The sequence below is a fragment of the Thalassophryne amazonica genome, chromosome 14 (assembly GCF_902500255.1).
Source record: "Thalassophryne amazonica chromosome 14, fThaAma1.1, whole genome shotgun sequence".
Classification (NCBI taxonomy): Eukaryota; Metazoa; Chordata; class Actinopteri; order Batrachoidiformes; family Batrachoididae; genus Thalassophryne; species Thalassophryne amazonica.
This window is the reverse complement of record NC_047116.1, coordinates 23,639,889-23,656,591: the sequence shown is the minus strand read 5'-3', so window position 1 is coordinate 23,656,591 and position 16,703 is coordinate 23,639,889. Positions and strand designations below refer to the sequence as shown.

The 16,703-nt window shown below is 41.3% G+C and overlaps 1 protein-coding gene across 4 annotated transcripts in view; it reads left to right on the top strand.

The window, feature by feature from the left end:
• LOC117524095 (anosmin-1) overlaps nt 1-16,703 on the top strand; it is a 165,003-nt gene that overhangs the window by 28,813 nt on the left and 119,487 nt on the right. For all 4 annotated transcript variants that reach the window (XM_034185826.1, XM_034185824.1, XM_034185825.1 and 1 more), the window contains exon 2: nt 6,221-6,268. In XM_034185826.1, coding sequence (XP_034041717.1) covers nt 6,221-6,268 — 48 coding nt within the window. The remainder of the gene's footprint in view (nt 1-6,220; nt 6,269-16,703) is intronic.

Here is a 16,703-nt window from a genome sequence, read left to right as displayed (position 1 = left end):
ATTTTATTTGCCATTTAAGTGTTGTGAATGAATTTATAAGTTGGAACTGACCTTTTTCCTGGCTGTTGTCCGGGTTTGGGGTAGTTGTAATTTAAAACCTATTAAGTTTCATTCATCCAAACAAGATCGGTAACAGAACAGGCCGATGCTGCTGCTGCAGCTTCTTTGTCTTCTTTTCTTCGAGTTTATTGAGGGTTTTCAAACCAACATGGTGCAATTACCGCCACCAACTGTGTGGGTGTGGAACCTTAATGCTTTTGACGTGTGTGTTATATTAATAAGGAAGTTTAGAGATGAGGGAGGGGAGAAAAAAAAAGTGGGGGAAATTACACTGAACTATATTCTCTTTCATAACTTGTTCAATGGACACGCATGGACAACATACATTTCTTTGACCTGAAATCTCATTTCCTCAGCGGAGCATGTGCGAGACTCTGTGGGAGTGTGGTGCGAGACAAAAACAAACTTTGCAGACTCGCTGACGTTTGATGACACACAGATGTGAGGAAATTTGACTTTGGTAAAATAAATAGAATTTTGCAAATATTTATAGTGGCCCGAGCGGGCCATCATTTTATAAAGTGTAGTGGCCCGAACGTGGGCCAAATCGTCACAGGGCCAGCGGGCAAACGGCAATGTTGAGCCCTGTGATATATGTGGGCCAGCAATGCGTGTCCATCTGATGATTTCATTTGTTCAACCTGCATCTAATAACAGTATGTTGTCCAATACACATTTCTTTGGCTATCTTGCTTATTTTTGGAATTTCCTTATGTTAAGTAACAGCACAGCTGTGGTGTGCAATATGGTTACACAGAGTTTCCTGTCTATGTTAACTCATCCCCAGAGAAACGCTGTTGCAAAGTGAGTTCCACATACAGAAAAAATGCGACTTATACTCCAGTGAGACTATATACACCAAGTTCTTTTTTCTTTTACATATGCAACTTTGCTCTAGAGATACATTTATGTGGAAAATACGGCACTCTGTGTTGTGAAAGTGTAGGAACACGGACCCACAACAGGGGGCGTAAAAGAACGGGCAATGGATAAGCCAAACAGTAACAATTTAATGTTGTAAATTGTGCACAACGAATACAAACACAATCAGTTTGGGACTATAGTCAATTACACGTTGGGTGACGTGTGGGCAGGCTTGAGGATAGGAGACGCCCGTCCGAACCGAGCCGGATCCCACACGGCCCTCACCGCCAACGGACCTGAAGAACACCGGAGCCGCCAAGTCCTGGGTCCCCAGGGGTCACCGGTCTTCAGCTGTCAGACCTGGTACTGCTGGCAGAGAACAGAAACAGCACAGGTGAGTGTGAGTACGCACACTCAGTAATCCCACAGTCTGTGTTCAGTAAGGAGGGAGAACCTCCACCTCCAATCACACACTCGTACAGCTCCTTGTGAAACCACTTATCTGGTTGGGGTGGGAGGCGAAGCCGTCGCAGTCCACACCAAACGCCAATTCAGCAGATACGGAACACGTCACAGGAAAACGGCTGCAACTGAGATCAGACTATTAGTCAAAGTTAAGCTTAGCAGAGAAATTACCTCCTAGGTTGCTGATTTCTCGGCGAGGAGGTGGAGTTGCAGTCCGGCCTTTATGGGTGATGGTGATGAGGTTGACTGAGGGACAGCTGTGCTGATGAAGAGTGACAGCTGTCACTCCCAGTGGCTCCGGCACCCTCTCGTGCTTGAAGCCCGCACTCCAAGCAGGGCGCCATCTGGTGGTGGTGGGCCAGCAGTACCTCCTCTTCAGCGGCCCACACAACACTCTGTTCTGTTAAGTGGACGGTCTTTAGTCGATCATGCAGACATTTAAGCTCTTCTAAGATACAAATTTATTTATTTTGCTTTTGGCTGTCCCCAGACGCACAAGGAGAAACGTGTGTCGCTCCTGATGTTCCTGAGTGCTCTCTTATCCTCAGGACAGACTCTGCTTAACTTCTGAGATGTGACAGGATCAGATGTCCGCAGATCGGCGTGGCTGCAGATACACTCATTTGAGATGTCCAATTCAAATTTGGTGAAATTTTGATCAAATGTGGTCATGTTATCATGCGCAAGAGTGTGCTTGACACACCCACGGCTGAGTGCAGTTCTGTAAACCCCCTTCTGGGCCTTAATACCTGTGAGGAAATAATAAATCTGAATAAAACCATCAGTCAGTGACCCAAGCATATACTCGTATACCCTTATTCCATCAATCAATAGGGGGCAGCAAATGTCCACATCAAAAATTGAAGACATAAATTATTATTGTGTCCACTTTCAGAATGGCTACATTAAGATGGACATCAGATGTTGGAATAAACATAGTAGGAAATTCACGGACTTGTTGCCGAGCTGTACAATGAGTAGTTTTCATATTTGCCAGTAAGGACTTATCATGGGCAAACGTTGCTGAAAATCTGAAGTTGTGTATGTGTTGCAGAACTGATTACAAAAGTAATAAAAGATTCAGCTGTAGATGTGACAGAGGTGTGTGCTTGAAGGATTTCTGCAGCCATTGCATGAATACTGATGTTTTGTCAGAGCTTCTTCTTTGTGCTTTTTGAATGCCGGAGGTGTCCTTCAGCGTTTCTTTAATTAACGACACCGATGTGTGATTTCCATGCTTTTGTGATACTGAAACCAACTTTCAAACTTTTCCGTCATTTTAACCCTGGACCAATGAGCTTCGGGACCTACAAGGTCTGTTTCAACCTGTAGAACTTGGTGTACTTCCCAGATGCCATGAACGTTCTCAGTTCTTGTGTCTCCATTGCGAAAAAGACCCACCAGACTCACGCAGTTACATATACAGTGACGTAATAACGCTGACCATTTCGTCCACAATGTAGATTTTCTTACTCTTCCTTGAGGGCTTGAATCCGTGCTGCATCTCATCTGATGAAGGCAAAGCCAGCAATGCCTGATCCATCGGTCACTTCTGCTCTGCATTCTGTTTCAGTTCTTCTCCTGTCGTTCTCGTTTTGCTCATCTGGCTTGACACTTGTTGTTGTTGTTGTTGTCTTCTACCGCATGAGTTAACAACCAATCAAAGTTGAGCTCGGCCCAACGTTTTTTTAGTGCTGCTCAGAAGAACCTACCCTGGAACAGAGACTTATCTACCCTTTTTAAAAGCCCCCCCCAAAATCACCTTTCAGGGGCGGTTCTCCGGCGTGGAAACAAACGCAAAGGTATTGAGCCACCTAAACAGCCCCACAAGTTACTGTGAATGAAATGGGTTTATAGAGGACTTACGTCTTTTTAACCCTGGTTGCAGATGTAAGCCGTTGTGGTAGTAATAGTAGTAAAAACTGTTTTACTACTTCAGACTTTTTCTCAAGGAGATCAAATTCCCAATGGGTTTGCTGTATTGCTCCTATAATGAGCAGAACAGGACTCGACACAGTGTCACTATCTGAAGCCTTCATATGAGATTGTGTTGATTTTCTGATTTATGCTTAGAAAGACAGATTACTAGAAGTACAATGCAAAAAGTCAACAGACACACTGACTGATACTAATACCTCTACACCAAGTAAGGAGTGCAGTCCTAATATGAATCCAAGTATAGTGGTCCCTCGCTATAACGCGGTTTTCACCTTTTGTGGCCTCGCAGTTTTTCGCAGATTTTTTTTAGTACAATTTTGCATGCGTGAAGGGAGAGTACGCGCATTGTGTTCTGCGTGTCTGTTTATAAGAATCTTCTCGTCCAGAAGAACAAAGAGCGCCAACAAACTACCCATAACTGTGTTCTTCACGTCGGAAAAGACACCTGCAGTGAGGTGTGACTCAGTGGAAGAAGATGCTGCGGAGCGGGCGCCACGACGACGAGACGCGATCAGAGGACTGTGAAATACTGGTCAGTCACATTAATATTTTCTTATGTGTACAACCTCGTAGGTTGATTGTTAAAATTAAATTCATTAGTTCTAAAAAGCCATCATGATTATTTATAGGAACATTCTATTTTTATTTCTCAAACAAATGTTTGGGCCTGAAAACAGGTTGATCTTAATTTTTCTACTAAGGTTTGAACTTTGAGAGTGTTTACACACACGAGAGGAAAAATGACAAAATGTTAATGCCTGTTTTGAGAAAGTGTATAAAGGTGTAGTGAGGGGTTTTACAGCCTTAAAACGTCTGTAATAATGTAAAAATAATGCTGACTACTTCAGTGGATTTCCCTATTGCGGGCTATTTTTAGAACGTAACTCCTGCGATAAACGAGGGACCACTGTACCATAGATTCATAAAAATCAAAACAATTTTACACTTCACCTGATGACAGTAATTCTGTACTTTTTCAGTGTGTGAATTGTAAATGGAACACAATGTGCCGATTTTTTTTTTTTTTTTTTTTTTTAATTGACATTAAATAATTTGAAGCATTGATGCCTTTATTTATAATGGTTTTAATTTTAAGCCAACATTGGGTTTAGGGCTCGAAACTAAGATGATTTTCTTTATAATTTCACTTGTTTGTTTTTGATTGGTTGTGTTTGCCCATAAAATGGTAAGAATGACAAGCAGTGTTTTCCAATGCCCAAGATGAAGCCCTCAAATATTTTGCTTTGTCTACAACTCAGATATTAAGTTTACTGTCAAGAGAGAGGAAAGAAACTAGGAAAAAAACTAAACTCCAAGCAAACAAGAAATAAGGAATATTAATATTTAATATGCTGAATCAGAATTTGATGTATAGTTATTTAAATGAGTGAAAACAATTTAATTTGATTATAAACTAGTATGGTAGAATGACATCTCATGTCATGATAAGCATATTGTTAAGCCTGTATTGAATTGTATCTGTTTTTTGAGGTAATTATATAACCATGGAAGAAATAATGACATCTTGCAAACGAATCATAAATGATATTAAAGTACACAAATAAGACACAGATAACATCAAGGATTACAATTTATACTTCAGAATAATTAGTTTCTTTAAAGATTAAAGATTTTTTCCACATTTTGGTCTCTATATCAGGCAGTCGGAGTCACCTCTAGTTTTTAAATCTCGTCTTAAAACATATTTGTTTCTTTGGCTTTTGACTAGAGGGTTGATGATTTACTGTTTTAAAAAACGTTTTTGTTGCCACTGTATTATTTATCATGTGATTATTTATTGATTGATTTATTTTATGTCCTTGTACAGCGCTTTGGTCAACGTTGTTGTTTTTAAATGTGCTCTATAAATAAACTGGATTGGATTGAAAACCAATGTAATTATGTATTGCGATATCTATTGAATCATGGTAAGTATCGTATTGTGGAGCTAGTGTATCATTCCGTTTCTATAAAAATAGCTGCGATTAAGTACTGTGGAATCTAGGAGCATTCACTATTGTGAAACATCCACCACACCATGAAACCACCTTGTGTCTTGGATGGCACCACCCAGGCAGACCGTGATTCATTTAATTATTAATCAGTTCATCAGTGCACCTCCATTTGGGATGTGTGTGGGTATCTGTAACTTTCTGCAATGGAAATGAGCACGGATCAGTTTGCCATGTTGGTTTTTCCAGCCACCACCCAGCGGTATCGGGCAGCATTACCCGTGTCCAGTATTGGGTAATTAAAAACCACATTAAACCATTTGATCACTTATGTATTTATCAGCTGGTCTGAAGCATTGGCATTGAAGTTGCTGTCTAAGCACAGCCTTCAGGAAATGACCACTTGGCACAAGCCATTTACTCCACTGGTTTATGCTCAACACCTCCTCCATATTTACACATAGCAGTACTACAAAACCACAGCGCAATTAGGACCAAATTGTTTGCTTCGCTAGAGCACAGAAGGTGGCACTTCCAACAGCAATTAGAGGAATTGGCAGTGTCTGAAGACTACACAGGAGTGCTGACATCAGTTCCCGCCTCAGTGACCTCAAGGACGTCCGCAGAGAGATCAAACGGGTCCTCGGACAGGCTGAGGGTCACCCGTGCCTGCCTGAAACGGACCGATCTTTGGCCTGGCCCTGAAGCTGCGACCCCCACTTCCTGCTTAGATTACGTGCCATCAACCGAGACATTCATTGAAATTTAGCTTCTGTTTCCACTGTTCCGACTGTTTATCCAAAGCCATAAAGGAAAAGGTCATTTGGGGCGTTTTATTGGGAGAGACTAATCCAAAGTGTTCATTTGACGATTTGATTATTGTAAACACATTTCCAACGACATCTCTTTTACTGAATGCTCTTATTTGTTTTCTTTTGCAGAATAATGGATCGTTGGTGTGGTGCCAGAATCACAAGCAGTGCTCCAAGGTAATGCGGTTACATTTTGTTTATGTTTTCTTTTTCTCTTTCGTGAATGAGGCTCATGCTGCAAACATGCCTCATTATCAGGGGATAATACAACATAAAGTGCACAAGTCACGACAGGACTGGTTTAATCACGCCTGCAGGAATCACTTTTAGAGCTGTAGATGCAGAGCAGCGCCAGACAAACAACCGTTCAGCTCCTTGTTACTATGTTGTGTCTGCAATCGCTGACACTAAATAAGATAATTGTTATAGCTTTAAATAAAATAGAAAAAAGAAACAAAGGGAGGATTGCTTTTCGGGTCTTGTCAGTTGGACTTTTGAGAGGACGCTTTATGGTTTGCCTCCTGCACTCAAAAAATGGCTCATTGGATGAACTCAATTCAATTATGTGTAGGATTTCCATCTAATAAATATATGTAGCCCCCAACTCAAATAAAGCACATCCATGCAAGATCATTTTATTTGATTTAGTTTGTACTACATATATTTATTAAATGGAAATCCAGTCCAAAGAGTCAGTTGATTCATTGGATGAACTCAATCCAGTTATGTGCAGGATTTCCATCTAGTAAATATATGTAGCCCCAGCTCAAATGAAGCACATCCATTAAAGACAATGTAATTTAATTTAGCTGGGACAGTATATATTTATTAAATAGAAATCCAATTCAATGAGTCAGTTTTTTAGTGTATCACTCAAACAAATGACTCATTGGATGAACCTAATTCATTTATGTGCAGGATTTCCATGTAATAAATATATGTAGCCCCAACTCAAATGAAGCACATCTAATCAAGACAGTGCAATTTAATTTAGTTGAGACAACATATATTTATTAAATGGAAATCCAATCCAGTGATTCAGTTTTTAGAGTGTATCACACAAACAGATGACTCATTGGATGAACTCAATTCAATTATGTGCAGGATTTCCTTCTAATAAATACGAGGTCTGTTAGATAATAAACCGACCCTTTTATTTATTTTTTTAACTATATGGATTTGAATGACGTGCGATTACACCAATCATGCTTGAACCCTCGTGCACATGCGTGAGTTTTTTCACGCGTGTCGGTGACGTCATTTCCCTGTGGGCAGGCCTTGAGTGAGATGTGGTCCCGCCCTCTCGGCTGAATTCCTTTGTTTAACACGCTGCTCGAGACGGCGCGCGTTGCTTTATCAAAATTTTTTCTGGACCTGTGAGGAATATCTGAGTGGACACTATTCGAGAAATTAAGCTGGTTTTCGGTGAAAAGTTTAAAGGCTTATGAGAGATTATGGGGTGTTTCTGTCGGTGTAAGGACTTCCCACACAGCGGGACGTCGTGCAGCTCTTCCAGGCGCCGTCGTCGGCCTGTTTCGACCTGAAAACATCCTAATTTAAGGTTTAATTCACCCAGGACGTCGTGAGAGAACAGAGAAGATTCAGAAGAGGCCGGCATGAGGACTTTATGCGGACATTCCACTGTTTAAGGACATTTTGTAATGAAAGACGTGCACGCAAATTCGCCGAGTCGTTTCTGTGTGCGCCGCGACAGGAAAAACACCTCTGTGTTGAAAACCATTTGTAAAATTCAGGCGGCTTTTGATGGCTTTCAACAAGTGAGTAACTGAGAAATTGTTTAACAGCTTGGGCATGTTCCAACTTGTCTGTTAAGGTTTCCAACGGAGGTGTTTTTCCTGTCGCGACCCCCCGCGGTCAGGTCCGGCCTGACATGCGACTCTGCCCGCACGTTCTTTCATTACAAAATGTCCATTAACAATGGAATGTCCGAATAAACTCCTCATGCCGACGTCTTCTGAAAGTTCTTTGTTCTCTGATGACTTACTGGGTCAACAGAGCCTGAAATGTGGAAGTTTTCAACTTGAAATGGCGAGACGCTGCCGCCTCGAAGCGCAGATCGCCGTCAGGTGCCGTGGGCTGTCCTTACGGCGACACTACCAGACCAAAATCTCTCATCAGCCGTTAAAATTTTTACTGAAAACCAGCTGAATTTATCGAATGGTGTCCACTCAGTTGTGCCTTACAGTTTTGAAAAAAATGTGATCAAACAAAGCAGCAGTCTCTGAGCCATTCCTAAACAATGAAAAAAACGACGAGAGGATGGGCCACTCCTCACTCAAAGACTGCCCACAGGTGAATGACGTAACCGACAGGTGTGAAAAAACTCTCGCATGCCCACGAGGGTTCAACCATGTCTGATGTAATCACACGTGATTCAAATCCATATGGTTTTTGAAAAAAAATAAGGTCGGATACTTTTCTAATAGACCTCGTATATGTAGCCCCAACTAAATTATATTAAGTTATCTTGCATGGATGTGCTTTGAGTTGGGGCTGCATATATTTATTAGATGGAAATCCTGCTCATAATTGAAATGAGTTCATCCAATGCATCGGTTTTTTGAGGGTGGAGGACTTGTTTTGGTTTTCGCCATCTTCTCAGAGCGAGTGGCTGTTCTGAAAAAAACTGGGCTGACATATTCTAGACGGTGATGACGGCCTCCGTTATAAGCTGAAATAGGCAGCATATACACAAGCTGAGCTCAAACTCTTGGTCCATGAAGAAATGTGAGCAATGCTTCTTGTAGCTGACAACACACTCATCTCCCCACGTACAGACCGTGAAACTACGATCCAGTACTGCTCGCCCAAGAGGACTCAAAATAGGACACATGCATACAAGAATACATTATGAGATAGCCCCCCCACCCCCCACCCCACCACCCATTGTGTGTTGCAGCATGTTGTTCATCTCTCCTGAATTTTCTCTCATGTCAAAAAAATGTTATAAAATAATATTCTAGAAGCATGGTATAGGCAGTGTCAGGACCATCATTAAAACTTTGGTCATGTTAAGCTGTGGAGAAATGGCATGTTGAGATGTTTTAGCCATCCACAGTGTTAAAAGCGCGGTTAATTGGAGATTCAGGAAAACGCAACGTGCCTGCAGTATTTTTCTGTTGACTTGGCCTCACACTGCTGTGGAATATGTATTAATCACAATCAGTGTCCGGTGTCCACTTGTTCACAAGATCGCTCTTTCTTTTGTGCATTTCAGATTGTTTCAAGTTTAATCTGTATTAAAGCTACACAGCAGAAGAACTGTGTTCCAAGTTCACTGGAAAGTTTTAAAGGGAGGAGTCTGAGTGATGGGAGGAACAATGACGCAAAAAAGCATTTCCTTGATCACGTCTTGGGGATGATGACACCTTTTAAAACTAGCTGACATCACGCCCTGTCAATATTTCTGAAATAAAACAAGTCCAGAGAAACATTTTCTCTAAATAAATGGTGCCAAGGTCTTTGGTCTTAACCGACTACCTCAAAAGAGAAAAAAAACACAATCATAATTGATCTTAAAAGTATTTACATCTCCTGTGTAGTTTAAAAGGTACTTTGAAAAGGACTACAATTTTAAGGGTTTCCAGGATTCAATATTACGCAAGATTTTTACTTATCCTATAGAAAAAGGAATTGTCCTACACCAGTGGGTAAAATGACAAGATGAAGAAGGCTGGAATGAGTGCCAATGGCAGGGTCCTCATAGTCCATTAAATTGAATTTTATTCAGTTAAAATGATCAAAATCTGAATGAATATGAAAAAGCTTTTTTTTCTAACCTTTATTTACCCAGGTTAGTTCCATTGAGATCGAGACTTCTTTTGCAAGGGAGACCTGGACAATTATAAAGTTTCTAATTCACCAAACCTGCATGTCTTTAACCCCTTAAGCCCTAGAGCCTATTTCACCAAAATCACATACCCATACATTATGATTTATTTCTCAGCTTGTACAAGGTCAAAAATGCAAAAGTTTGGATCAGCTAAAAGACAGGTCCTAGGGGATGTTGTGGATGCAAAAAAACTGAAAGTAAATAATACTCGGTAGGAGTAAATGAGGTTTTTTCCCAAAAAATGAATTCCAGTTTATGTCTTTATTTGCTTGGCGTTTCAGCTGTGGTTATTTGATATGTGATTGAAGTGGATATTTTTATAGAGGAGACTTCGCTTGACATTTTGATGTATAATAAGTGTATGTTGGTGTCAGCATTGGTTAGTTATGAGTGTTCAAATGTTCCAAAACAGGGCAAGTCCCCAAATTTGGGGCCTCTAGGGTTTAAGAGGTTAAATGTGGGAGGAAACCGGAGCACCCGGAGGAAACCCACGCAAACATGGGGAGAACATGCAAACTCCACACAGAAAGGCCACAGGTGGGAATCGAACCCATGGCCTTCTTGCTGGGTGGCAACAGTGCTAACCACTAAGCTGTCAGTGGTTGTTTTCAGAAATTACAACAACACGAACCCATGACCCTGAGATTAAGAGTCTTATGCTCTAGGGACTGAGCTAGCCGGGCTGCTGGTGGTTTTAAACCCTCTAGCTGGATAGCTATCTAGCTACCCACTCATTCACCAATTATAATATTGCTTGCGCTTACATGTGCACAGAAATTGTGCTATGTAGCCTCCAACTTATCATCCATTCACTTTCTGAACTTGCTTATTCCAGTTAGGGTTTACGGGGGGGGGGGGGGGGGGGGGTGTTGATGCGTGTCCCAATAGGCATTGGGTGAGACTCAGGGTACACACTGTACAGACTGGTAATCTATCGGAGGCTGACACATATCGACAGACAAACACAGTCATACTCTGTCACACCTGCGGTCAATTTGGAGTCACGACTCCACCTAACCTGCATGTCTTTGGAAGTGGGAGGAAGCTGAAGCACATGGAGGGAGCCTACAGAATCATGAGAAGAACATACAAGTTTCACACAGAAAGGACCTATTTGGAAGCGAACCTGAGACCTTCTCTCTGAGATAACAGTGATAACCATTGAGTCACTGTGCCGCCGCAGCTTGTAATGTCATAGTAAATATTTTAATCAAATAGGGCAGCGCAGTCTCGTTTGAACCTTGCGTGATATCGCGGGATTTGACGACTTATGGGGACTGCCGCTCCCGTTGCGTAATATACACACAGCATAACTTCACACGGGAAAATGGCATACTGTTTTGTTTTTGGCTTCAATCACCGAAGCAGTCACGAAAAGTGCAGGTTTTTTTTGGTTCCCAGTGGAGAAGGGAAGATGAGGCGAATGTGAGACGTCATGTCGGTAAATGTTAGCCTACACAGCTAGCCAGAGTAGCTGTGTTCTCCCACCTGCAAAACGGCCTCGGCACGTTTGAGCTCCGGGTTATAAACAAACCGCAGCACGTGTCCAGTTTCCCACCGCATCATCACGTTTTCTTTACATTTTCACTTTGTGTGTCATTTGCCCAAAAACTGCCGTGTTTGTGTCCCCAGAAGTAGAGAAATTTCATCATATGCGTCATATTTTTCCCCCTTTAGTGCCCGTCCTCAAACGAGACTGCGGTGCCCAATTATAGTTTTGGTGAAAGAGTTGCTTCGGAGGTTCGCTAAAGTGCTGAAGCTGCTACGACGGCTCAAGCCTTCATCTTGCCATGGCTAATCTGTGCTCTTCATTCTGAGATGCCTGTTGTCTTCAAAGTGCACAGTCTATCACCAGCTTTGTACAGATGCAACAGCATTGGTTTTTCTTCTTGGTTCACTGGAGGAAAGTGGCAGATTCCAGAAGAAAGCTGGACATGAAGTCTCCTTGTCCCGACGTGTAACCATATCCGTAGAGTTGAGTTCCTCTAATATTGCCCGATTCACACAACATAACACAGTACTCCTGTTGTTCAAACCGCTGTTGTACTCCTCCTGGGAAATCAGACCAGCCTCATATCGAACCCTTGTTGCCCGATTACTTTTATTGCACTGGTATAAATAATTAAATTTTCTTGGCATAACCATCCAGGATATACAATACCGCCATACTCCTGGTTGGAGGTATTGTATAGCCTGGATGGATGTTTAATTTGGTGCCACATGTCAACATTTTGGCAGCAAAGCTGCACACACTGTACTCGAGTAGGAGTCTGTCAAAACACAGAGCTGTTGTATCCGCTCGAATAATTGCGCCGAATGGGCCCTCGTGCTGTACAGTGGCTCCGTGTGAATAGCGCTACAGTCGCTGATTATCCTCTCCACTTCATCAACAGCTCGCAGTCAAACACACTGACAAAGGCTGCGGCTCCCAGGGAGTTTAGACAGAAGGCCTGTCCACCCAAAACGCTCCGTGCCTGCGAGGGAAATGTGAGAAATGGCCGCCTGACAATTTAGTGAAACATGCTGTGACCTCATCCATCTGCCGGCGTTATCGGAAATCAAAGTGTCCCTGTTTGCTGTTTGCGATGACAAAGTCATTCCCGTCATCCTGTATGCAGCGTCCGGAGTCGGTGCCGCTCTCAGCGTCCCCATTGTCATGGTAATTAACCTGCTTGCCCTCTCTCTACACCAGAGCGAGGTGTCATTTGGAGAGCCGGGGAGTCATTATCATGCTGTAACATGGACCAGCTGAGCAGCCACCCGGCAGAAAAACACCATTCAGCAGCAAGACGCCAGCACAACAGACAGCAGGCGTTTCCATCAGCTATTGTCATTTGTCTCACTACTGTTGAGCTTTGGATACATTCCCTGGAAGTTTGAAAAGTCCAGGTCATTCCCTCTCCCCCTCTCTGTCTTTTTTTTTTCTGCTAGTGCAAAGACAAATTGAGCTTGTGCGTGTGCACGACAGGAGAGTGTGCAGAAGCAGCCAAGAAGTTTTCACATTCAGAGCATGGCTGATATTAGCAGGGTGGATTTCCCTACAGGCAAGATGATCCAGCATCCGTATCAAATGCTACGACTGACTTCAGGCAGCTACGTTTCAGGCAGCTACGTAAATGGCGTCCTACAACAAAGTAGCGCACTTCATTACTCAACTCTCTCTCAGGGAAGGACGAAAACAAAAGACATATGTGTTATGTGTGGATAATTTGATCTCTGGTGAGTTATTGCCACATCACGATCATCTGAGAAAGAAAGTACAAAAGTGAAGATGCTGTACAGATTTTTTGTTGTTTTTTTTTTTTTTTTTTTAAATCTGAGGTGTATTCCATATATGCACATAAATACATGCAATTCAATATAAAAGATCTTTTGCATTTCTGTGTGCATACACACCTCCACCACCACATCACATTTGATTGAATGGCTAAACTGTCATGTTTAATTTATCACAAATAGCCACTGCCTATCAAAGGCACCTTCAGCCAGTGTGGTACATAAACAAATGCAAACAACAACCAAAGGCAGTTATACGGACAATGATGGAAATAATCGGAATCAGTGTTGGTTTAAGTTGTGCAGGTCACGTGCAGTCAGCTAAGGAGGCGCATCTTTTTCAACGGTGAACATACACATGCAAGAAAATGACAAGCAATGCAAGACGGGTAAACCGATACAGAGAGTAACAAGAGCAGTCCGAGATTTCTGACATCCGCCAAGGGTTGACAATGACTCAAAATAACAGATGTGATTCACATTGTGACCCGGACTTTACCTGGATCCGGATTCCACAACACAATGCAGTAATTGCACACTGATCTGGAATGGCCCGACTGATCAAGATGTTTGCAATCTGATATTTAATTCACAAGCTAAAACAAAATGGTGTCTTCCTGATCTTGGTTTTACATTATGATGTATCTGTGAAGTAGTTTTGATGTAATGCTTAAGTCTACAAAGTGAAATCCTGATCCAGAATCCGGATCCGCCTCCAGATCACCTCTAAAATTTAACGGCCTCTTCCAAGGTCTCACACCAGTGTGGTGAAAATTTGGTGAAAATCCGATAAGTAGTTTTGACATAATCCTCAAAATTCGAGAAAGTGAAGTGTACAAATTGAAATCCTGATCCAGACTCCAGATCCAGGTCACCTCCACAATTCAATGGAGTCTTCCATGTCCTAATGTCTGTCTATGGTGCAAATTTGGTGAGAATCCGTGAAGTAGTTTTGATGTAATCCTTCCAAGCCTGTATAAAGTGAAATCTTGATCCAGGATCCAGATCCGGATCACCTCAAAAATTTAGTGGAGTCTTTCATGGCCTAATATCTATCTGTGGTGCAAATTTGGTGAGAATCCATGAAGTATTTTTTTAACCTAATCCTTAAAACCCTATACAAAGTGATATCTTGATCCAGAATTTGGATCTGGATCACCTTCAAAATTCTTCCGTGGCCTAATATCTATCTGGTGAAAATTTTGTCTAAATCCATGCAATAATTTTGATGTAAATCTGCTAACAGACAGACAAATAAATAAATAAACACATTTGATTTTATTGCGTCCCTGGTGAACGTAATAAGCAGCTCTGTGGTTAAAGGGTCCCTGCCACGCTATGACGTTTTTACATATTCTTGAAGAATAAAAAAAGTTTTTTCCACATGTTGTCTTTTGTTTTGTTTTTTACCATAAAATTACACTGAACAAGTATTTAGACGTTTCATTACTCATCTGAGTATTTGAATTTTCTGCCTCTGAGTTGACCTACTTTTTCACTGCGACGGATGAAGGCATAGTGCGCGATTATAGCGAAGATTTAAGTGACATATTGATTGTTTTTGAAGAAGATGAGGAAGTTTCTGATGAAAGGAAGCCACGGTAAAAATAATGGGCGGCTCCAAACCGTGTATGTTCCAGCCGAACATGACAGAAAGAGGATGAAGTGCAGCTGACAGCAGCAGCGTTGAGGAGGACGATATAAGCTGCTGAATGGTTTGTTCACTCACCACCTCTACTTATAAACGATCATTTATTCCTGGCACGGTGTGTTTGTGTATGAAAAAAATTATTTCAGCAGCACAGCATGCTTAAATTCAGGAGTTTGTTCTAAAATCACTGAAAATAAAGTTTCTGTACATTCTGAATATATTTAATCATTTATAAGTCAGTTTCTTGTGATTGCTAATTCTTCACTTTTTATTCAAAGCAAATGATTGCAGATCTTTATCTGAAAAGCTGTAGACCCACATGGGATGGGAAAAAAGATTTCTAAATAAAAGAATTTTACTTCTATATCTGTTGTCAAATTTTATCAGGCATAATATTGTAGAAAAATGTTTATGCTAAATGGAGACTTTCCTGTCTAAAATACACATACAGAACATCTGTAATAATAAATTGTATCACATCTAATCTACTTTGAATGAACAGACGTCTGAACAAAAAACAGGCTGTTCAGTTTACATGCATATGTATATTTGGAAAACACAAAAATGTCAATGTTCTGGTTTTTTCAGGTGTTCATGTGAACACAGTCAGCCGATGCCACTCGTGATCGAGTCTCGCTGTTGGAGGAAAATTTCTGCAGTCCTGACGGAGATCGTCCTTACGGTGAAAATCCTCAGTGTGTCACACAGCTGGCTAGTTTCTCGATTGTGTGTTTGGATGCAGATGTCCTCAGAGTGGCACACTATGTCTACATGATGCTCCACAGTAGGAGTCAGCACATGAAATAGTTAGAAAGTTTCATTTACATGGTTTATAGAAAAAAGTAAAAAATATTCAGATACAAAAAGAATGAACTGTTGTTTTGAACATCAATCCATGCTATTTTTTTTTTTGTTGCAGAAAGTATCATCATATTGCATATTGGCAATTTGTGCGGTTGTGCCGGGGACACTTGGGAAGGCAAGAAGGGTGCCACTACCAGCTTGTGTTGTATTCAAAATAAGGAGTACTTTTCCATCACCATCATCCGATTACACTGGCTTCCAGTTTCCTCCCCTGGAGTGAGGGGTTGGGGTCATCGGTGGTACCTGGTCCGCTTGGCAGCATCAGCCTCAGCTTTGTCCGTTCACATTGGCTGCTCAGTGGAGGAGGATCATTGGTGGGGATTTCTGGTCAGTTTGGTGTTTTGCAGATCTGAAGAACCTCTTTTGCTGTTGCTCATATAGACTGAATAAAATGTTTTTTAACAAATTGTAAAACACCTCATTTGAATGAAACAATGTGAAACGTGAAATTGTATTTTTATTCATTTTATCATGCTATATAAAAATATACAAATCTGTTTTTTTTGTTTTGTTTTTTTCATTTTCCACATATCACATGTTGGATATGTGGGTAACTTTCTCACTGTGAATCCTCCTCTTTTCCACTAAGGAAAGTATATTCTGAACCTTGGTCTCTCTTGCTTTGTCTGCTTTTGTTGTCTCCCTGCATTTTCATTCAAATGAAGGGTTGCCACCAAAGTCCTAAAACAGAAGTTAAAACAACATTAATAAAGACATTGCTTATATACATTAAAAAAATGCTGTTTGAAAGTTAGGGTGTTATTGAGATAACATAGACAACTTACCTGCAAAGCTGACCCTGATATGAGAAGGAGACTCGATCACGAGTGGCATCGGCTGACTGTGTTCACATGAACACCTGAAAAAACAGAACATTGACATTTTTGTGTTTTCCAAATATACGAGGTCTGTCCGTAAAGTATAGGTCCTTTTTATTTTTTTCAAAAACTATATGGATTTCATTCATA